The 25200-nt window shown below is 57.4% G+C and overlaps 1 protein-coding gene across 1 annotated transcript in view; it reads left to right on the top strand.

Annotated features, from left to right (window-relative positions):
* The window catches only part of ZNF276 (zinc finger protein 276), a 326477-nt gene that overhangs the window by 36161 nt on the left and 265116 nt on the right, over window positions 1–25200 (top strand). The window contains exon 2 of the mRNA XM_085639722.1: window positions 24810–25119. Within this exon, the coding sequence (XP_085495848.1) occupies window positions 24810–25119 (310 nt within the window). The remainder of the gene's footprint in view (window positions 1–24809; window positions 25120–25200) is intronic.

Here is a 25200-nt window from a genome sequence, read left to right as displayed (position 1 = left end):
GGCCCCACCTGATACCCTCTCCTCACAAAGCCCGACTCCCACAATGATGGCATCGATGCAGCCCTCGGGCACACCATAGACCACACTTTGTGGCCCCTGGGAAAATGTTTGCGAGTACTTATGCTCTACTTTATGCAACTGCACTCTACTCCACAGCATTACACTACGCGTCACTTTTCTCTGCACCACCCTCCACCACTACAGTCTATACAAGTGCACTCTACGCCACTGTACTCTACACCACTGCACTCTACGTCACTCTACTCTGCAACACTGCTCTCTCCGCCACTGAACTCTATGCCACTCTACTCTGCATCGCTCCACTCTACGCCAGTCCACTCAAAGCCACTCTAATCTACTCTACACCAATGTTCTGTGCACCACTTTACTCAAAACCAATACACTCCATGCCACTTCACTCTATACCAATCTACTCTGCACTGTAGGGCACTATACTCTACGCCACTACACTCTACGTCACTCTACACCATTGCAATCTGTCACTTTACTCTGCAGCAATCTACGCCACTGCACTCTACACCAATGTACTCTGTGTCACTCTACTCTATGCCATGGCACTGTATGATGCTGCTCTGCAGCGTCGCAAATTCTGCCACTGAACTCTATGCCACTCTAGTCTGCTCCACTCTACTCTGTTCTGCACCGCACAACACCACTCTAGTGCACTCTAAGTCAATGCACTCCACGCCACTCTAACCTACTGTGCAACACTGCACTCTATAACACTGCACTCTACACCACTCCAGACGTGGCAACTCCACTCTGCACCACGCCACACCAGTCCATTCTGCGACACTGCACTCTACTCCACTACTCTATACCACTCCACTCTGGACAACTCCACTCTACACCATTGTACTCTATTTTGAAACAATCTACTCTATGCAACTGCACGCTATGCTACTCTAGTCAACTCTGCACCAATCCACTCTACCCCATTGTAATTAATGCTGTGCCAATCTACCCTACACCACTCTAAACTGCCACTGTGCTCTACCCTGCATCACTTTATTCTACCCTGCCCTGCAGCACTCCGAAACAATCTACTTTATGCCACTGCACTCTGCACCACTCTACTCCACTCTTCGCCACTGCTGTCTGTTATGCTACTGTACTTTAACCACTGCACCCTACGCCACTGCACTTATGCCAACTACCTTGTACCACTGCACTTTACTCCACTGTGCTATACAACATTCTGCGCAATGCCACTGCATGCTACGTCACTCGACACCACTGTACTTTCCGCCACTCTATTCTACTCTGCACCAGTGTACCTACGTCACTGCTTTCTGAACCACTCTACTCTGCACTACTCTGCACCACTCTACTCTACACACTATACTCTGCAACATTCTGCACCCTAGCACTCTACTACCCTGCACTATTACTTTCTATACATATTGACTGCACTCTGTCACTGCACTATACTCTGTACCACTCAACTCTATGCCACTCTCCTGCACTCTACGCCCCTGCACTCTACTCCACTCTGCACCACTCAACTCTGCGCCACTCCACTCTATGGTATTGCACTCTACACCACTGCAACCAACTCTGCACTGCTCTACTCCACTGCACTCTGCACTCTATGCCAGTGCACTTTACACCACTGTACTTTACGCAACTTCATTCTAGGCCAATCCATAACACTCCACTCCATGGTACTCCACTCTGTGAATCTCTGCTCCAATAAACTCTGCTCCACAGACACTCTACGCCACTCAGTTCTACAGCACTCGACTCCACTCTACAACACTACTCCACTCTACGAATCTCAGCGCAACTCGCTCCATGCAACGTTTTTCCACTTTATACTGACACACTACTCCACTCTATGCCATTCCCCTCTGATAATCTACTCCGCTGTACGCCACTCTAGTCTACAACTCTCTACTCCACTCAACGCAACACCCACTACGCTACTCTGCTCTACACCACTCCACAACACTCTACTCCCTCTACGACACTCCACAACTCTGTACGCTACTCCATGACACTCCACTTCTCTCCTCTCAACTCTACTGTACGCCACTCCACTTTCCTTTACCCTACTAACTTTTAGCTATACTGAACAGCAGCCATTCTGGTGTACAACATTTCTAAAACATATTAGCTAAGCCAATAGCTCTTGCACAGGCAAGACCTATTGGCTATGCCAATGCTTGTCATTGCACAATGAAATATCGTTATAAGCTGCGGCTCAGTTGTTGGCTCTTCGTATCCCATGTTTTTGGACAACCAACAAACACTATATATATTACACAATATATTCCTGAGACTAAAATGGTCTGACGGACACAAATGTATATTGCTTTTGTAAATTGGTCATCGGAGCAAAAACTACAAATTTAAACCTAGTCATCTACTTATATTTTTCCCTACTTATCATTATTGTTTTATTTCTGTGGTTAGTTTCTTAAAAAACCACGAGCGATCTATACAAATAACCCCCTGCTGAATTAATTTTTTTTCTGCTTTTCTGAAATGTTTAGCTTTCAAGTTCATCCATAGATTATGCACCTGTTTCTACTGAAAATGACAAGTGGGTAGTACCAAAAAAATGAATAAAAGAAAAATCGACTACCATTTTGTACAACTCTGCCTAATCGTGAAAGCTGGGAAGAGGGTGACCTTAGCACACTGTCAAGAATTCCTGTCATGCGAGGGGAGGAAAACGGTAACCAGCGAAAACGGACTACATCTCCCAGGATGCTTAGCGGTTGAGAGGTTATGTAAACAGGAGAGCTGTTACATAACTCAAGGAAAACACGCCCTTACGTAAACAGGAGAGCTGTTACATAACTCAAGGAAAACACGCCCTTACGTAAACAGGAGAGCTGTTACATAACTCAAGGAAAACACGCCCTTATGTAAACAGGAGAGCTGTTACATAACTCAAGGAAAACACGCCCTTATGTAAACAGGAGAGCTGTTACATAACTCAAGGAAAACACGCCCTTATGTAAACAGGAGAGCTGTTACATAACTCAAGGAAAACACGCCCTATAAAGGGAGGAACCGGGAGGTACAACGCTGTCGGATATTGTGTTTACACCGACGTACCTGCTTAGTGAAGAGCAGTGTTCCGGAGTGGTGCTCCAGTAAGGCAAGAACGGAGGTAGGTCGAGTCGTTACTCCCTGGGCCGTGTCTTGCCCCATCGTCACCTGTGAAGGACCCGGAAGCTCTACCGGATAACCATTGAGCTTCGCTTTTTGACTTGGCTGAGTCAAAGCGCAGTGGCGCTTTTGCTGGTTGGAGTCGTAACTCCCAGCCCGACCAGAGATACAGGGACTGCCAGCTGTAACGCACACCAGGAGGTGTTTGCCGCGTTACAGACTCGGAAGTCCACGGGATCGATCGAGCGGCTGCTCTCGGTTCAGTCTTCTTTGCTTGTGATTGGGGTATCGGTGACGCATCACCAGGAGGTGACTCCGCGTCCCGGTGCAGTCTGAGGAAGAGGTTGAGCGGCTGCTCCCTTCAGGTAGAGACCCCGGCTGGGTGTTTCCCTGACTCCTCGATTCTCCCCAACACTCTTCGTGCCCCTCACAGCCTACCGATTGGCATTGTCGGTTATTTCATTTCTGCCCTCTGTTGGCATACGCCGAGATCGGCGTATATGCAGAGGACGGTTAGGACCATCCGTGCTGTGGGCTGGTAACGTACTTAGCCTGGAGGATTCCAGTGACTATAACCTTTGTTTATTCCTTGTATTATTTTTACCTTCATTAAAATAACTAAACCTTCACAAGTGGTTGCGTTCTCATTATCGTGTCTGTTAAACGATCCTGAGACGTTCAGGGCGTTACAAAATATCCGACCTTAATAAACACTAACTGTCTCCCGGTCGATAACAGACATGGCAACACTTGATGATGTGCTGGCTGCTTTAGCGACCGTGCAAATTGAATTGGCTGCCTCCAGGCAAGAAACAGCCGATGTAAAAGCCAGACTGGATGCTATCCAATTGGACCCGCTCACGCCCAGCACCTCCCTCACGAACCAGACCCCTGCGGTAGTAGTGGAAATGCCGGTAGCCGTCCCCTTGGCAACACCAGAGAGGTACAGTGGGGATCCTAACACAGTGCAGGTATTCCTCACACAAGTGGCGCTACATTTATCGTGCAAACCAAGGGCGTTCCCCACGAGTCAGGCTCGCGTGGCTTTCCTTATATCCTATTTGGCTGGAAACGCGGCACAATGGGCCGTACCTCTGGTGAGCAGGGACGACCCCATCTTATGTGATTGGGGTGCTTTTCGCGAGGAATTCCTGAAGGTCTTCGACAGAAGGGCTGACTCGTACACGGCGGACCGTGAAATGCTTGAGTTGAGACAGGGATCCAACGACCTGGTGCAGTATCTCAACGCGTTCCGAAGGCTGGTTGCGGAAACCAAGTGGCCTGTTGCTAAACAGACAGCGCTCTTCCATCACGGGCTGTGCGAGGAGCTCAAGGACGCCGTGGCTCATATTGACCCACAACCCAAGACATGTGAGGGCCTTATCAACCTGGTATTACGGCTGGAACATAGGCTAAGTGAAAGAAAGGGGGATCATGGGAGAAAAGGAAACTCCCTTCCATCCTATGTGACAGTGGGAAGTCCTGAAACTTCCACCGCATCCAAGGGAGAACCCATGGACATCGGCGCAATACGAGCAAGCCTCACAGCCACGGAGAAAGAGTCACGCCGTAAACAAGGATTGTGCCTATATTGTGGCAAAAAAGGCCACTACGTACGTGAATGCCCTGCCAAACCGAAGACGTCACGTTATCGGGCCAACCGGTCGGTAACAGCCGTGGTGGACGTACCGGCGGAAAACTAGAGGACTCCAAGACCAGAGAAGGGGCATCTCGGAGTCACTCATCCATCCCTTCACTTTCCAACTCGGTCACTAAGGTACAACGACACCTGTTTCTCACGGTGCACGTGGGAGTGCATGACCAGTGGATACCCGTTGTGGCCATGGTGGATTCAGGGGCCACTGGCATGTTTATGGACCACAACGAGGCATGCAGGCTAGGGCTAGTGCTTCTTCCCAAAGCTGTACCCGAAGACGTCTATGCTGTAGACGGAAGGCGATTGGTGACGGGGCCCATCGGGCAGCACACGGGGGTCCTTCCGATGAGATATGGGTGGAACCATTTGGAACAAATCGATTTTAACATCATCCGAGCGCCCCAATATGGCGTCATATTGGGATCGCCGTGGCTACAGAAACACAACCCCTTTGTGGATTGGCCAACACATCGCATCGAAATGACGTCACCGTATTGCATCCTGCATTGTGGAATAAGAACGGAATCCCTTGACGCAGATGAGAGCGGGAGTCAGACGGTGGCTACAGCGGCAGAAAAAGATGTGGCTCTCCCCCAGGCTTATCACAGTTTTGAGGATGTATTTGATGAGGTGAAGGCGGAAGTGCTACCACCACATAGACAGTTTGACTGCCAGATCGACCTGGTGCCAGGGGCCAGCGTTCCCAGCGGCAGGCTGTATGCCCTGACGGAGCCTGAAAACGTGCATCTCCGGGGGTACCTGGATAAACTCCTCAAGCTAGGATTCATCCGCCCGTCCAAGTCTCCGGCCGCCTCGCCACTCTTCTTCATCCCGAAGGCTAATGGGGAGCTGAGAGCCTGTGTGGACTTTAGGGCATTGAATGCGATAACCGTAAAGAATCGGTACCCCTTGCCTCTCATCAGTGTACTTCTGGAACAGGTCAAGAAAGCTCGTATCTACCCCAAGTTGGATTTGAAAGGGGCATACCATCTGGTGCGCATGAGGGACGGAGACGAGTGGAAGACCGCCTTTAAGACCAGGTTCGGCCTTTTTGAGTACCTCGCCATGCCGTTCGGTCTGTGCAACGCCCCGGCAGCCTTTCAGTACTTTTTGAATGAGGTATTCAGAGAGGAGTTGGATATCTACGTGGTCGTATATATCGACGACATCCTCATCTATTCGTCCAGTGTGGAGGAGCACGTACACCACGTCAAAGCTGTGCTCCAAAAGCTGAGGGAAAACATGCTGTTTTGTAAACTCAGCAAGTGTGACTTCCACGTCACATCCGTGGAATTCCTCGGAGTGATGCTGAGTCCAGAGGGACAGGAGATGGCAGAACGAAAGATCAAGGCGGTGAAAGAATGGCCGGTGCCCCAAAGCGTGAAGGACGTCCAAAGTTTCATTGGCTTCGCCAACTTTTACAGGCGGTTTATAGATGGATTTTCAGGATTGGTGGCCCCAATCACACAGCTACTGAGGAAGTCCAAGGAGTTTGTCTGGTCCCCTGAAGCGAACACAGCCTTTGAGGCCCTGAAAAGCGCCTTTGGTAAGGCGCCGGTGTTGGCTCACCCCGATCCGAATCTCCCCTACGTGGTGGAAGCGGACGCATCGGATGTGGCGCTGGGGGCTATCTTGTCCCAACGCAACCACGACACAGGGGTGCTTCATCCCGTTGCGTACATGTCCCGCAAACTCAACGACGCCGAACGCAACTACCATATTGCGGAGAAGGAGCTTCTCGCAATCAAGGACGCCTTCACCGAATGGAGGCATTGGTTGATGGGGGCAAGACATGTGGTATCGGTGTACACGGACCATCGGAACCTACAGTTCATGACGGCCACAAGACACCTTTCTCCCAGACAGCTGCGGTGGATGATCTTCTTTGCGGGGTTCAACTTCCGCATCACATATCGGCCGGGGACGGAAAACCGGAAGGCGGACGCCCTGTCCCGTCAATCTGCAGTTAAGGAACCATTGCCTGCGACCGAGCATTCCATCATTTCCCCGAGGATGGTATTGGGGGTTATCCAACCGGATACTTTCCTGAGGGGAATAAAGAGAGGGATCAGGTCATTCGCATGGCGGAGGTGGCTCCTCAGTCACAGAGAATGGCAGCTGAAGGACGGGATACCCCTGAAGGGCAGGTGCCTATTGATACCCACGCCTCGGCTAAGGAAACAAGCATTCATCTGGTGCCATGACTCTCCATGCGCAGGTCATTTGGGCTTTGAAAAAACGGTGGCTAGCATGGGACGGCATTTCTGGTGGCCAACCATGAGAGTGGATGTCAGGAGGTGGGGACAGGAGTGTCCTACGTGTGCTACCATGAAGGCCGACCATGGCCGAACCCAAGGGCTCTTACATCCACTTCCGACCCCGGATAGACCATGGGATAGCATATCTCTGGACTTCGTGGTGGGCCTACCGGTAGACCAGGGGATGACGGCAATACTGGTGGTGGTGGATTACTTGACGAAAATGGGGCACTTCATCCCCTGCAAGAGAGTCCCTACGGCCGGGGAATTGGCGTCACTACTCCTAAAGAATGTGGTACGACTGCATGGATTACCTGGGGTGATCGTGTCGGACCGGGGGTCGCAGTTTACTGCGCAATTCTGGAAGACTTGGTGCACTGCGCTGCATGTTAAGACCGCCCTGTCCGGGGGGCGGAGCTTAGCTCGCAACGGAGATGGCTGCTTGAGCTCGGAGCTCCGGCGAGCCACGCCATATATTCGCCAATAATCCTGTTCCCAACGACGCCCAGAACAACGGTCGGCCCCAGCGGAACATCCTGAGGTGCTGGGCAGTCGACCGGCGGAATTTCCAGCCCGATCGAGCGAAGAGGCGACCTCCGGAGCCGGAGACTCGGGACGCGTCCTAGGCCGAAGATCCCCAGCCTCGCGTGAGGAGGACGGCCGACGACGTGGGGCAACGTGCGGCCAGCGGCGGCCGCGAGGGGCGGACCCGAGGCTCATAGAGGCGGACAGCAGAGATTGGAGGTGGAGACCTGCGGCGAGTACAGAGGCAGCAGATAGCGCAGTGAGCGGGGTGCCGAGGAGGAGCGAGCGAGATCGGCGGAGAGCACATTGGGAGGCCCTGGGTGAGCCCCGCGGCGCTCGGTGCACGGAAGGTCAGCTGCACCCCCTTAAACCCCCGCAGCGAGCAGGAGAAGTGGCAGAGCGACTTGGAGTGAGACACATTGGGGGCATTCCCGGGCCTAGTTGAAGTGGCGGCCTGGGCGAGGGAGACTGGTGCACCCTGCTGCGGTAGTGCGGAGGAGGCAGCAGGAGAGGAGAAACCACTGGTGAGGTGCCTCCGGTGTAGGGCTGGGTGCGAACGCCACGAGCTTGGAGTGTGAGGAGCTGAGGCAGAGCGGGCGGCCTAGCGGCGGCGCGGTGAAGACTGCAGATGACTGGCACGCCTGGTGGTGCCAACTGGAGGTGAGCAAGCCACCAGGACGCCCACGGAGGGCTGCCTGCGATCGCGGCACAGCTACGTGGTGACTGGAGCGCGCCCAGGCCGGACGGCGCTGCGCTGAACGGTGTGTGGGTCCAAGATGGGCAAATCCGATAAAACCCAGTCAAAACTGACGTTCGAGCAGCGGCGCCCCAAGACGCAGACACCGCTGGAGGGGGCTACGGGAGGCGAGTCTGCGCCCGCGGAGGACGACCGGGACTTGAGGGGCCTCTTGTTGTCCATGGAGAAGGGGTTGCAGAGCGGCATCACCGCCCTGGGCGCTAAGATTGACGCGCTCTCCTACCGAATGGACCGCATGGGGGAGCGCCTGGACAAACATTCGGCGCGCCTGGACCAAGCCGACAGTCGCATATCTGAGGTGGAGGGCGCGCAGACGACACTGGATCGTGAACACAAGAAGCTCGAGCGCCAAATGCAGATGTTGCAGGACAAAACGGAGGACTTAGAGGCCCGTTCTCGGCGGTGCAACTTGCGAATCACTGGCCTGCCGGAGTCCACTGCCACGGGCCGAATGGAGACCTTCGTGGAAACACTGCTGATTGCGCTGCTGGGGAAAGATGTGTTCTCCGGGATGTTCGTGGTAGAGAGAGCGCACAGGTCCCTGGGCCCCAGGCCCCCGCCGGGTGCACCGCCCCGACCGGTTATAGCTAAACTATTGAACTACAGGGACCGAGATGCAGCGCTGAGGGTTGCCCAGGAAAAGAAGACATTGTCCTACGAAGGGTCGCCTATCTCGCTCTACCCGGACTTCACGGCCCGAGTGCAGGAGGCCAGGCGACAGTTTGCCCCTGCCAAAAAGCAGCTTCGGGAACTAGGAGTTGACTATGCAATGCTGTACCCGGCTAAGCTGCGAGTCAACCGGCAGGGCAAGTCGCACATCTTCCAAGACCCTAAAGCACTCCAAAAGGCGCTGAAGGACTGGACGAAGGAGCAGCGCCGGAGCCCAGCGACGACACCGCGGGAGGACGAGAGAGACGGCGATCTGGACGCACAGGACTGACCACGAGGACAGGACTCACCTAGTTTGTATTTTTGGCGGGACATGCTTGGCTGAAGGGAGGTAGGCTTGGGGGGGAACGGGTGGGGAGCATTTGGACGATATCGTTATGGAGTACAGTACAATGTGAGATGCACCCCCCCCCCCCTCTGACTAGACGCGAATGGGAGGCCCATGGACAGTGACTCATCCCCCAGTTGCTCCAATCCTTTATATGGTTATCGAGGACGCTGCTGGGACCTGCTACCTGAGAAGGGCGGCTGAGATGTGGTAACTTTGCGCTGGGATGGGACGGGAGACACAATAGTGGCTCGCTGGGCAGGGCGGTGGCAGTTAGGTACTAGGCGCTTCCACACTAGTGTGTGAGCGCTGAGCGACCTCCGCCCGCGTGTGCGTGCCACACCTTTCTGAGGGTTCAAAAGTTATGGGTGGGGTGACGGGAGGTATGGGGTGCCCAAGTATGGGAATCTGCAAGGCCGAGTTGGGGTGGGTCTGCTGTGGGTGGGGGGGAGGGGGGGGTTTGGGTTACGGGGGTTTGAGGTCACTAGGTTGGGGTGCGTGGTTTTATCTGCTAGTATGCTCCTGCGCTTTGAGACGCGCTCAGTTGAGGGATTTGCGCCCTAGAGCAGGCTATGGCGAACACCGAAGCGGCCATGCCTGAGAGGCACGACACACTAAGAATCCTCACTTGGAATGTAAGGGGCCTTAATGATTACCGCAAAGCCCGTAAAGTAATGCACTACCTTAAGAGGCATAAGATAGATATTGCTTTCCTGCAAGAGACGCATCTTCCTAATAATAGCCCTATTCTACGCACTAGGGACCTGCGGGAGGCACATGCGGCGGGGTTCACTACGCACTCTAGAGGGGTGCTGACATGGGTTAGCGCGCGGGTGGAGCACAGATTGCAACGCGTTGCCACAGACAGCGCAGGCAGGTTTGCGCTCACGCGCTTCCAGGGCAAGGGCATGGATTTACTCCTGGTTAATTGTTACGGGCCGAACTATGACTGCCCGGAGTTTTTCACAGCGATGACAGGCGCGGTTGGGGATGCAGGCGCGCGGAATGTGCTTTGGGGAGGCGACTTTAATGTAGTGTTAGACCCGGAGCTGGATAGATCAGGCGGCCCGAAACGAGCGCAACCAGCGGCAGCGAAGGCGATTGCTCGAGGTATGCTTTGTTTGGATCTCGTGGATTTGTGGAGAACTCGTAACCCGGCAATAGGGGGCTACACACATTACTCAGCATACCATAACCTGCATACGCGGATAGATTACTGGCTACTATCTGCGTCCCTCCTCTCGCAGATACGCGAGTGCGCGGTATTCCCGCGCACGCTTTCCGACCATTCGCCGATACTGATCTCCCTGGCGGCGCCCAGAAAGGTCCCCCTGCCGTTTCTTTGGCGATTTCCCCCTTACTCGCTGCTGGATCCCCTATTTAAGGAGGAGCTGGCAGCTGCGATCGAGCTATTCTTTGACACCAATTTGGGCTCCGTGGAGGATTTCCAGACTGTCTGGGAGACCTTTAAGGTCTACATTCGCGGAGTGTCGATGGCCAAACACTCGGGGGTTCTCCGAGATATCCGGCAGCGCCTTGCGACGCAGGAGCGCGGTCTGACTGCACTGGAGACCAGACTACTAGAGACGGGCGGAGAGGACGTTACTGAGGAGATAAAAACTCTCCTGGCAAAGTACCACGAAACTGCTGATGCAGAGGTGCTGCACCTGGGGAAGTATGCTACGGCCAGGGTTTATGGTGAGGGCGACAGACCGGGGTCGGTGTTAGCTAATCTGCTCAAGGCCCGCAGACGCAGAACCGCCGTCACGCAGATCAAGTCTGGGGATGGCTCGCTGCTCACGGCGGAGGAGGACGTGGTGGAGCGATTTAGGTCGTACTACGCCGGGCTCTACGCTTCTCAGCAAACCGGGATGGAAGACAGCATAGGGGACTATCTGGACTATATAAAGTTGCCGTTCCTAGCGAGCGAACACAGGGAGTTTCTATCCCTGCCCATAGAGAGGGATGAAATTCTAGAGGCCCTTGCGAGCATGAAGGCGCAGAGCGCCCCTGGAGCTGATGGCCTCACTGTCGCGTTCTACCGCGCTTTTATAGACCAGCTTTTGCCACACGTGTCGACGCTGTTCGACGATATGTGTGTCAAGGGACATATGCCGCCGTCCATGCGCGAGGCGCTCTTGGTCGCTATACCGAAACCGGGCAAACCACCCGATGAGTGCAGCTCCTATCGGCCGTTATCGCTGCTCAACGTGGATGCAAAATTATATGCCAAGGTCCTGGCCACGCGGTTAGCCCTTCTCGCTCCCGAACTGGTTGCCCCAGAGCAGGCGGGGTTCATGCCAGGCAGGAACCTCACATACAATTTGCGGACGGTGTTTGGCGTCATGCAACATGTCCGCCCTGACGCGCGCGCTCGCGCTCGCTCTCTTCCTCGACATGGAAAAGGCCTTTGACTCTGTCGAGTGGCCATTCATGCGGCAGGTCCTGACGAGAATGGGGCTAGGCCCGATCTTCCTTCAAATGATAGGGGTGCTGTATAGTGGCCCCACGGCGAGAATACGATTGGGCGATCGAGTCACGGAACCGATAACAATCTCGAGAGGCACGAGGCAGGGCTGCCCCCTGTCGCCCCTGTTGTACGCCCTAGTGGAGAACCGCTGGCATGCGCTATGCGTGAATACCACAGCCTACGAGGTATTAATTTTCCAACTTACAGGATAACGGTATCCACGTACGCAGATGACACCCTGCTGTATGTCAGGGACCCAGAAAATAACCTGGCCCCAGTGTTGAGGGAGGTGGTTCAATTTGGAGCGCTCTCCGGGCTGAAGGTTAACTGGGACAAGTCTATCGTGTTCCCGCTGACACCGGTCACGACCCCATTTGATATGGAATACCCGTTGCAATGGTCTGAGGAACCGGTCCGATACCTGGGGATCCAGCTCCATAGGGACTCAGAGGTGGTGCTGTCTGAGGATTACGGAAGGGCCATCAGTAAACTGGAAGACGACGTGGAGACCTGGATCAAGCTGCCCCTTTCGTTATTGGGGCGCATATCCATCATGAAGATGGTGGTACTCCCTCGGTTTCTGTTTCTGTTTGCGAACATCCCCATGGTGCTGTCCCGTGCTTTCTTCGCGCGGCTACAGGCGTCAATGCTGAGGCTGGCGTGGGCTGGCAAGCAGGCGCGGACCAGCTGGAGAGTGCTGACGCTGCCTTACCAGATGGGCGGCCTGGGGGCGCCTGATATGGAGCTGTACTATCGGGTGGCGCAGGGGGCTCAGGCGCATAGCTGGATACACGGGGGTGAGACTGTCCCGTATCTCAAGTTAGAGACATTGTTTGCTGCGCCGCAGCCGCTCCCCGCGGTCATTTTTGGGCATCCGGACCGACGCACTGGGTTTCTCGATTCCTTGAACTCCACTAGGCATGCCTGGAACTGTATACTACAGCGCGAGTCGGGGGCGCAGCTTTATTCGCCGGCAATGCCAATTGCTTGGGCGGTATGGCTGGCCCCTTGTAATGAGGACGGAGTGCGGCGATCGCTTAAAGAGATAGGTGTACACACCATGGGTGACATGTTTGCTGACGGCCAGGTCAAGACATGGGAGGCGGTGGCAGCCTCAGGCGTAGAGGGCACGCAGTTGCAGCGTTTTCAGTATCACAGAGTCAGGCATGCCTGGAAGCAGTTGTTGGGGTGTGACATGGAGGAGCCAGCGGAGGTTCAGGAACTGACGTACATAATTAAGAATGACAACCCCCAAGGGTTGATCTCTAAGCTGTACCGAATGGCGCAATCTCATAGGGTGCATGAGTTCGCAAAATGCAGATTGGACTGGCAAAGAGACTTAGGTGTTACAATTGACGATGCTATGTGGGCATACTGCTGCACAGGGATCAGACGCATCTCTCTGCATGGCAGGCATCGGCTCGTCCATTTCAAGTTCCTCAACAGGTACTACTACACGCCGGAGCGCTTACATAGATATGGGCTGCGTGAAGACCCTGTATGTGAACGGTGCAAACACCCGACGGCGGACTTCCTTCACCTAGCGTGGCAATGCCCGGGCATATACAACTACTGGGAGGCGGTATACCACCAGATAGTAGAGGTGACGGGGGTGGAGTTGGCTCCGGACCCGGCAGTGGCGTTATTGGGGCATTCCAGAGTGGTGCCGAAGGCGGCCTGGCGCCTGGTGGATATGGGGATGCTCGTTGCGAAACGACGAGTTGCGATGAGCTGGATGCGTGGTCCCTTGCCCAAGGTGGAGCAGTGGAAGCGCGATGTGCTATACTGCTGCACCCAAGCGGAGAGGTTCAGTGAGTTGTTGCCACCGCGTAGCCGGCCAAAAAACTTCTGGGAATTGTACGTAGACTACCTGAGCGGGCGGGAGACTGCAGCGGGGGGCCCTGATGGGGTTCCCGTTACGGATATTGCAGAAGAGGAAGCTCCCGGGGGAGGTGTTTGTGTGGGGGACGCAAGATGACCCAACGGCGGCGATCAGGGAGGAGACGACGGAAGGTGCTGGGGTGCCACTCGGGCGGAAGATGAGTGGCGGCTGAGTGCGGGAAGCGAATGGGGCTGCGACTGACTTAGGACCTCAATTGTTTAGCTGGGGTGGGTGGGTTAGGGGAGTTGGGGGAATCGTGGGGGGAGGGAGGGGGTTTGGAGTTTACGGCCACAAACGCGTGACTGTGCCCTACGTTCTGAGGGAGGAACACGCTAGAGCCTGGCCGCCGACAGGGGGACTGCCCCGCAAACGAGCGTCGAGGTGGAGGGACACTCGGTAAGCAGTGGGTATTAAATCAGTTATGCACGGCGATGCCCGACCTCCGGGATGTGGGATAGCCGATACAGTTGGTTGCTATATGAGAAAAGGTGGCGAGCCCCTGGTTGGTGGCGCACGGATATGTACATTACTGTGCCTTGTTTGCAGTCAATAAATACATTTAAACAAAAAAAAAAAAAAAAAAAAGACCGCCCTGTCCACCAGCTACCACCCTCAAACGGACGGCCAAACCGAGCGCCTGAACCAAACGCTCAAACAGTATCTGCGATGTTTTGTGGACCAGGGCAGGGAAGAATGGGTCGACTTGCTATGGGTTGCAGAGATAGCCTATAACAACGCCACTCACAGCTCCACGCAGTCATCTCCGTTCTATAGCAACTATGGCCAACATCCCAGGTTCTTGCCATTTCTACATCCGTTCAGAGAGGACAGGATTCCCGCCACAGCGGACAGGGTGGCACACATAAAAGACACGTTGATGCGCTCAAGGGCTGTCCTAATAGAGGCCAAGAGAAGATACAAGGCTGCGGCAGACAGGAAGAGAAGGCCCGGGCCACTGTACCGCACTGGAGACTACGTCTGGATATCCACAAGAAACATGAGGTTTCGAAAGAACAATGTGTTCCATCCCAAGTACATGGGCCCCTATCGAATTACCAAGTGTATGGGTCCCGTGAACGTGAAGGTGTGCTTGCCCCAGTCATTGCGGATACACCCTGTCTTTCATGTATCATTGCTCAAACCAGCACCCTCCAAGCCGTCTGGGACACCCAGGCCGGTATGCGTGGAGTCGGAGGTGGAGTATGAAGTGTCGGGCATACGGGCGTCCAAATGGCGCAGGGGGAAGCTGTGGTACCTGGTTGCGTGGAAAGGCTATGGCCCGGAGGAGCAGTCATGGGAACCGGCTGAAGGGGTTCATGCTCCGCGCTTGGTCTCCTTGTTCCATCTGCGTTTTCCTGCCAGCGCTGGACCCGTGGGGAGCCGCTGAGAGGGAGGATGTACTGTCAAGAATTCCTGTCATGCGAGGGGAGGAAAACGGTAACCAGCGAAAACGGACTACATCTCCCAGGATGCTTAGCGGTTGAGAGGTTATGTAAACAGGAGAGCTGTTACATAACTCAAGGAAAACACGCCCTTATGTAAACAGGAGAGCTGTTACATAACTCAAGGAAAACACGCCCTTATGTAAACAGGAGAGCTGTTACATAACTCAAGGAAAACACGCCCTTATGTAAACAGGAGAGCTGTTACATAACTCAAGGAAAACACGCCCTATAAAGGGAGGAACCGGGAGGTACAACGCTGTCGGATATTGTGTTTACACCGACGTACCTGCTTAGTGAAGAGCAGTGTTCCGGAGTGGTGCTCCAGTAAGGCAAGAACGGAGGTAGGTCGAGTCGTTACTCCCTGGGCCGTGTCTTGCCCCATCGTCACCTGTGAAGGACCCGGAAGCTCTACCGGATAACCATTGAGCTTCGCTTTTTGACTTGGCTGAGTCAAAGCGCAGTGGCGCTTTTGCTGGTTGGAGTCGTAACTCCCAGCCCGACCAGAGATACAGGGACTGCCAGCTGTAACGCACACCAGGAGGTGTTTGCCGCGTTACAGACTCGGAAGTCCACAGGATCGATCGAGCGGCTGCTCTCGGTTCAGTCTTCTTTGCTTGTGATTGGGGTATCGGTGACGCATCACCAGGAGGTGACTCCGCGTCCCGGTGCAGTCTGAGGAAGAGGTTGAGCGGCTGCTCCCTTCAGGTAGAGACCCCGGCTGGGTGTTTCCCTGACTCCTCGATTCTCCCCAACACTCTTCGTGCCCCTCACAGCCTACCGATTGGCATTGTCGGCCATTTCATTTCTGCCCTCTGTTGGCATACGCCGGGATCGGCGTATATGCAGAGGATGGTTAGGACCATCCGTGCTGTGGGCTGGTAACGTACTTAGCCTGGAGGATTCCAGTGACTATAACCTTTGTTTATTCCTTGTATTATTTTTACCTTCATTAAAATAACTAAACCTTCACAAGTGGTTGCGTTCTCATTATCGTGTCTGTTAAACGATCCTGAGACGTTCAGGGCGTTACACACACCAACCCCTTTGGTGTTACCATTCTTAAAAAAAAAAAAAAAAAACACATGTTCTTGTGCAGCACATTTGTCCCGAACAACACCAAGTTTTGAAGAGTTTTCCTGTGGTATTAGGTCTCGCCTACGCAGCGCGCATGTGCTGCTTAGGAGGTTCTTTAGCCGTCGCTCTGCTCATGTTCAAGCACACACTCGTGCTTGTGGTGGCATCCACCTTGCGGGAGCGAGCAGGGGCATGCCACAAGCACGAGTGCAGTGCTTGAAAACGAGGAAACTGCGCACGCAAGCACCACTCGCGGGCTCACCTCCTGCTCCCCCTCTCTCTCACTCGCATTCCTTGTTTTGTCATCTTGTGAATGACTAATCTCCCCAATTTAACTTTATTACTGACTGCACTTTTTAATCAATTCCCTTTGGGGAAATTAAAAGTGAAAGCCCTTAATTTTTCAAACTGTCAAAATATTTGAAATATGTTTCATTTGGATGTGTCTTTTTAAATAACATCCGCTATTTCACTCATAGGGTGGAAGTTTTGTTTGAAGCAAATGTCCTGTATCACCATGCTGTATGGATCCTAACGGCAAATGTGCCAGCTATTTGAACACGACTTCGTCCATGTCTACCACCACCACATCCACCACCATGTCTACCACCACGTCTACCACCACCACGTCCACCAGCACCAATTCCACCCACCAGCACCACTTCCACCCACCAGCACCACTTCCACCCACCAGCACCACTTCCACCCACCAGCACCACTTCCACCACCAGCACCACCTCCACGTTCACCACCTCCACGTCCTCCACCACGTCCACCACGTCCCCCTCCACCACGTCCACCACGTCCCCCTCCACCACGTCCTCCACCACGTCCACCACCACCATGTCCACCACCATGTCCAGCACCACGTTCATCAGCACCACGTTCACCAGCACCACCACCTCCACGTCGTCCACCACGTCCCCCTCCACCACGTCCTCCACCACGTCCTCCACCACGTCCTCCACCACGTCCACCACCACCATGTCCACCACCATGTCCAGCACCACGTTCATCAGCACCACGTCCACCAGCACCCCACGTCCCCCATCACCACCACGTCCCCCATCACCACCACGTCCCCCATCACCACCACGTCCCCAATCACCACGTCCCCCACCACCACCACGTCCCCCACCACCACCACGTCCCCCACCACCACCACGCCCACCTCCACCACGCCCACCACCACCTCCACCACGCCCACCACCACCTCCACCACGGCCACCAGCACGTCCACCACCACCAGCACGTCCACCAGCACGTCCACCACCACCAGCACGTCCACCGCCACGTCCACCACCGCCACGTCCACCACCACCACGTCCGCCACGTCCACCACCACCACGTCCGCCACGTCCACCACCACCACGCCCTCCACCACCACATCCACCACCACGTCCACAACCACCATGTCCACCGCCACGTCCACCACCACCACCACGTCCACCGCCACGTCCACCACCGCCACGCCCACCGCCACACCCACCGCCACGCCCACCACCACCGCCACACCCACCACCACCGCCACACCCACCACCACCGCCACACCCACCACCACCGCCATGCCCACCATCGCCACGTCCCCCACCGCCACACCCTCCACCACCACGTCCACCACCACCACGTCCACCACCACCACGCCCACAACCACCACGTCCACCACCGCTATGTCCACCACCGCGTCCACCACCATGTCCACCATCACCACCACGTCCACCATCACCACCACGTCCACTACTACCACCACCACCATTTCCACCACCGCCACGTCCACCACCGCCACGTCCACCACCGCCACGTCCACCACCGCCACGTCCACCACCGCCACATCCGCCACGTCCACCACATCCACGTCCACCACGTCCGCCACGTCCACCACCGCCACGTCTACCACCGCCACGTCTACCACCGCCACGTCCACCACCGCCACGTCCACCACCAGCTTGTCCACCACTGCCGCCACGTCCACCACCACCACGTCCACCACCACCACGTCCACCACCGCCACGTCCACCACCGCCACGTCCACCACCGCCACGCCCACCACCGCCACGCCCACCACCACCACGTCCACCACCGCCACGTCCACCACCGCCACGTCCACCACCACCAGCACGTCCACCGCCACGTCCGCCACGTCCACCACCGCCACGTCCACCACCACCACGCCCTCCACCACCACATCTACCACCACGTCCACAACCACCATGTCCACCGCCACGTCCACCGCCACGTCCACCACCACGTCCACCACTACCACCACGTCCACCACTGCCACGCCCACCGCCACGCCCACCGCCACGCCCACCGCCACGCCCACCGCCACGTCCACCACCGCCACGTCCACCACCGCCCCGTCCACCACCGCCACGTCCACCACCGCCACGTCCACCACCGCCACACCCTCCACCACCACGTCCACCACCACCACGCCCACCACCGCGTCCACCATCACCACCACGTCCACCATCACACCACGTCCACTACTATCACCACCACGTCCACTACTAGCACCACCACGTCCACTACTACCACCATTTCCACCACCACCATGTCCACCACCACCACCACGTCCACCACCACGTCCACCGCCACGTCCACCGCCACGTCCACCACCGCCACGTCCACCACCAGCTTGTCCACCGCCGCCACGTCCACCGCCGCCACGTCCACCGCCGCCACGTCCCCCGCCGCCACGTCCCCCGCCGCCACGTCCCCCGCCGCCACGTCCCCCACCGCCACGTCCCCCACCGCCACGTCCCCCACCGCCACGTCCCCCACCGCCACGTCCCCCACCGCCACGTCCCCCACCGCCACGTCCCCCACCGCCACGTCCCCCACCGCCACGTCAACCACGTCCACCGCCACGTCCACCGCCACGTCCACCACCGCCACCAGCTTGTCCACCACCGCCGCCACGTCCACCGCCGCCGCCACGTCCACCGCCGCCGCCACGTCCACCACCGCCACGTCCACCACCGCCACGCCCTCCACCGCCACGCCCTCCACCGCCACGCCCTCCACCGCCACGCCCTCCACCGCCACGCCCTCCACCGCCACGCCCACCACCACCACGTCCACCACCACCACGTCCACCACCGCCACGTCCACCACCACCACCACGTCCACCATCACTACCACCACTACGTCCACCACCACATCCACCACAACGGCCACCACTACATCCACCACAACGGCCACCAGCACGTCCACCGCCACGTCCACCACCGCCACGTCCACCACCGCCACGTCCACCACCACCACCACCACCACGTCCGCCACGTCCACCACCACCACGCCCTCCACCACCACATCCACCACCACGTCCACAACCACCATGTCCACCGCCACGTCCACCAGCACGTCCACCACCGCCACGTCCACCGCCACGTCCACCACCGCCACGTCCACCACATCCACAACCACGTCTACCGCCACGTCCACCACATCCACAACCACGTCCACCACCGCCACCAGCTTGTCCACCACCGCCGCCACGTCCACCGCCGCCGCCACGTCCACCACCGCCACGTCCTCCACCGCCACGTCCACCATCGCCACGCCCTCCACTGCCACGCCCTCCACTGCCACGCCCTCCACCGCCACGCCCTCCACCGCCACGCCCACAACCACCACGTCCACCACCACCACGTCCACCACCGCCACGTCCACCACCACCACCACGTCCACCACCACATCCACCACTATGTCCACCACCACATCCACCACAACGGCCACCACCACATCCACCACAACGGCCACCAGCACGTCCACCACCACCAGCACGTCTACCAGCACGTCTACCAGCACGTCCACCGCAATGTCCACCACCGCCACGTCCACCACCGCCACGTCCACCACCACCACGTCCGCCACGTCCACCACCACCACGCCCTCCACCACCACATCCACCACCACGTCCACAACCACCTTGTCCACCGCCACGTCCACCAGCACGTCCACCACCGCCACGTCCACCACCACCGCCACGTCCACCGCCACGCCCAGCACCACCGCCACGCCCAGCACCACCGCCACGCCTACCACCACCGCCACGTCCACCATCGCCACGTCCACCATCGCCACGTCCACCACCGCCACGTCCACCATCGCCACGTCCACCATCGCCACGTCCACCACCACCACGCCCACAACCACCACGTCCACCACCGCTATGTCCACCACCGTGTCCACCACCACCATGTCCACCATCACCACCACGTCCACCATCACCACCACGTCCACTACTACCACCACCACCACGTCCACCACCACGTCCACCGCCACGTCCATCGCCACGTCCACCGCCACGTCCACCACCAGCTTGTCCACCACCGCTACCACGTCCACCACCGCCACGTCCACCACCGCCACGTCCACCACCGCCACGTCCACCACCGCCACGTCCACCACCGCCACGTCCACCACGTCCACCACATCCACCACATCCACAACCACGTCTGCCACGTCCACCACCGCCACGTCTACCACCGCCACATCCACCACCGCCACGTCCACCACCGCCACGTCCACCACCAGCTTGTCCACCACCGCCGCCACGTCCACCACCACCACCGCCACGTCCACCACCGTCACGTCCACCACCGCCACGTCCACCACCGCCACGTCCACCACCGCCACGTCCACCACCGCCACGTCCACCACCGCCACGTCCACCACCGCCACGTCCACCACCGCCACGTCCACCACCGCCATGCCCTCCACCGCCATGCCCTCAACCGCCACGCCCACCACCACCACCACCGCCACGTCCACCACCGCCACGTCCACCACCGCCACATCCACCACCACCAGCACGTCCACCGCCACGTCCGCCACGTCCACCACCGCAACGTCCACTACCACCACGCCCTCCACCACCACGCCCTCCACCACCACATCCACAACCACCACGTCCACCGCCACGTCCACCACCACGTCCACCACCACCAGCACGTCCACCACCACCGCCACGCCAACCGCCACGCCCACCACCATCGCCACGTCCCCCACAGCCACACCCTCCACCACCACGTCCACCACTACCACGCCCACAACCACCACATCCACAACCACCACGTCCACCACCGCGTCCACCACCACCATGTCCACCATCACCACCACGTCCACCATCACCACCACGTCCACTACTACCACCACCACGTCCACTACTACCACCACCATGTCCACGTCCACCGCCACGTCCACCGCCACGTCCACCGCCACGTCCACCACCGCCACGTCCACCACCAGCTTGTCCACCACCGCCGCCACGTCCACCACCGCCACGTCCACCACCGCCACGTCCACCACCGCCACGTCCACCACCGCCACGTCCACCACCGCCACGTCCACCACCGCCACGTCCACCACCGCCACGTCCACCACCGCCACGTCCGCCACAACCACGTCTGCCACAACCACGTCCGCCACAACCACGTCCACCACGTCCACCACCGCCATGTCCACCACCATGTCCACCACCGCCACGTCCACCACCGCCACGTCCACCACCGCCACGTCCACCACCAGCTTGTCCACCACCGCCGCCACGTCCACCACCGCCACGTCCACCACCAGCTTGTCCACCACCGCCGCCATGCCCTCCACCGCCACGCCCTCCACCGCCACGCCCTCCACCGCCACGCCCACAACCACCACGTCCACCACCACCACGTCCACCACCGCCACGTCCACCACCGCCACGTCCACCACCACCACCACGTCCACCGCCACATCCGCCACGTCCACCACCGCCACGTCCACCCTCACGTCCACCACCACGTCCACCACCACCACCACGTCCGCCACCACCACCACGTCCGCCACCACCACCACGTCCGCCACCACCACCACGTCCGCCATCACCACCACGTCCGCCACCACCACCACGTCCGCCACCACCGCCACGTCCACCATCACCGCCACGTCCACCACCGCCACACCCTCCACCGCCACGCCCACAACCGCCACGTCCACCACCGCCACGTCCACCACCGCCACGTCCACCACCGCCACGCCCACCACCACCAGCACGCCCACCACCACCAGCACGTCCACTGCTACGTCCACCGCCACGTCCACCACCGCCACGTCCACCACTACCACCACCACGTCCACCACTACCACCACCACGTCCACCACTACCACCACCACGTCCACCACTACCACCACCACGTCCACCATTTCCACCACGACCACCACGTCCACCATCACCACCACGTCCACCACCACCATCACCACCACGTCCACCATCACCACCACGTCCACCATCACCACCACGTCCACCATCACCACCACGTCCACCATCACCACCACGTCCACCATCACGTCCACTACTACTACCACCACTGTGCATTACTACCACCACCACATCCACTACTACCACCACCACGTCCACTACCACCACCACGTCCACCATCACCACCACGTCCACCATCACGTCCACTACTACTACCACCACTGTGCACTACTACCACCACCACATCCACTACTACCACCACCACGTCCACTACCACCACCACGTCCACCATCACCACCACGTCCACCATCACGTCCACTACTACTACCACCACTGTGCACTACTACCACCACCACATCCACTACTACCACGCCCACAACCACCACATCCACAACCACCACGTCCACCACCGCGTCCACCACCACCATGTCCACCATCACCACCACGTCCACCATCACCACCACGTCCACTACTACTACCACCACGTCCACTACTACCACCACCATGTCCACGTCCACCGCCACGTCCACCACCACGTCCACCGCCACGTCCACCGCCACGTCCACCACCGCCACGTCCACCACCAGCTTGTCCACCACCGCCGCCACGTCCACCACCGCCACGTCCACCACCGCCACGTCCGCCACCGCCACGTCCGCCACAACCACGTCCGCCACAACCACGTCCACCACGTCCACCACCACCACGTCCACCACCGCCATGTCCACCACCGCCACGTCCACCACCGCCACGTCCACCACCGCCACGTCCACCACCAGCTTGTCCACCACCGCCGCCACGTCCACCACCACCGCCACGTCCACCACCACCACCACGTCCACCGCCACATCCGCCACGTCCACCACCGCCACGTCCACCCTCACGTCCACCACCACCACGTCCGCCACCACCACCACGTCCGCCACCACCACCACGTCCGCCACCACCACCACGTCCACCATCACCACCACGTCCGCCATCACCACCACGTCCGCCACCACCGCCACGTCCACCATCACCGCCACGTCCACCACCGCCACACCCTCCACCGCCACGCCCACAACCGCCACGCCCACAACCACCACGTCCACCACCGCCACGTCCACCACCGCCACGCCCACCACCACCAGCACGCCCACCACCACCAGCACGTCCACTGCTACGTCCACCGCCACGTCCACCACCGCCACGTCCACCACTACCACCACCACGTCCACCACTACCACCACCACGTCCACCATTTCCACCACGACCACCACGTCCACCATCACCACCACGTCCACCACCACCATCACCACCACGTCCACCATCACCACCACGTCCACTATCACCACCACGTCCACCATCACCACCACGTCCACCATCACCACCACGTCCACCATCACCACCACGTCCACCATCACCACCACGTCCACCATCACGTCCACTACTACTACCACCACTGTGCACTACTACCACCACCACATCCACTACTACCACCACCACGTCCACTACCACCACCACGTCCACCATCACCACCACGTCCACCATCACGTCCACTACTACTACCACCACTGTGCACTACTACCACCACCACATCCACTACTACCACCACCACGTCCACTACCACCACCACGTCCACCACCACCACAACCCGTGACAGATAAAGTGTCACTGGAAGGCAGTGGTAATAGGAGTGTCAACCCCGGCTGTACATGGGACATTTAAGGATGCATTGGGTGCGAGAAGACGGGAATAGGGGCTAGAAGTATTACACCAGACCCAAGATACATTTTGAAGAGGCGCAATGTCACAGGGGCTCCTGTAAAAGCACTCGCAGCATCTCTACCTCACAGTGGCATACCACTCACTCAAAACAAGCATTGGCATAGCCAATAGGTCTCGCCTTTGGGACCTTATAAGTGTTTAGCCATGCAACACTTGATGTTATTGCACCAAGGATATTGTGCTGGATAACTAAACACTTATAAGGTCCTAAAGGCGAGACCTATTGGCTATGCCAATGCTTGTTTCAGTTTCCTTTAGGGTAATCCACATACCCTTGGTACCTTTAAAATCCCCAACTTGTGGGTGAAAAGGATGTCATTTTCGACTGGATACCTTTTGTGGGGAAACCAAAAATTAGGAAGGCACTGGTAATTATGTTAGCATGAAATATTAGTTGACTGCCAAAGATCGTGAATAAAAAGAGTTAACTTTACATACTGTGCCTTAATTATGTGGTATGAGTGAAACTGCATGCAATCGTTGTCTTTAACTTGGTAGTTGAGCCTTATCATATGTTTCCTATCTGCACATAAATGTAGCTCCTGCTTTATTTAGTACTTGGAAATAAAAGAATTATTTTTGTCTGCTATAGGAACTGGTAGATCTTTAACTAGTGGACACTGTCGTCTTTGTCATGGGAAATTCTCTTCACGTAGTCTACGGAATGCCTTTGGAAAAGTTCCAGTGATGGGCGACAATTCTGAGAAGCAACGTCGTGTTGAGCATGTTTTCTTTGCTGACTTTCAACGATTGCTTGGAGTATCCGTACGGCAAGATCCCTCTCTGCCACCGTTTGTGTGTAAGAATTGCCATGCTCAGTTTTACAAATGCCACAGTGTCCTCAAGACATTCATGCAAAAGGTTAACACATCTCCTACATCTCATGCGAAGACCAAAAGCAGGTATGTTATTGCTTATGCTACATCTTTTCAAATGCCAGTCTTGCTAGTCAACGTGTTATTTATTCTATATACATTTTGTAA

The sequence above is a fragment of the Triturus cristatus genome, chromosome 12 (assembly GCF_964204655.1).
Source record: "Triturus cristatus chromosome 12, aTriCri1.1, whole genome shotgun sequence".
Taxonomy (NCBI): domain Eukaryota; kingdom Metazoa; phylum Chordata; class Amphibia; order Caudata; family Salamandridae; genus Triturus; species Triturus cristatus.
Note: the sequence above shows the minus strand (reverse complement) of the source record. Positions and strands in the feature narration are given on the sequence as shown.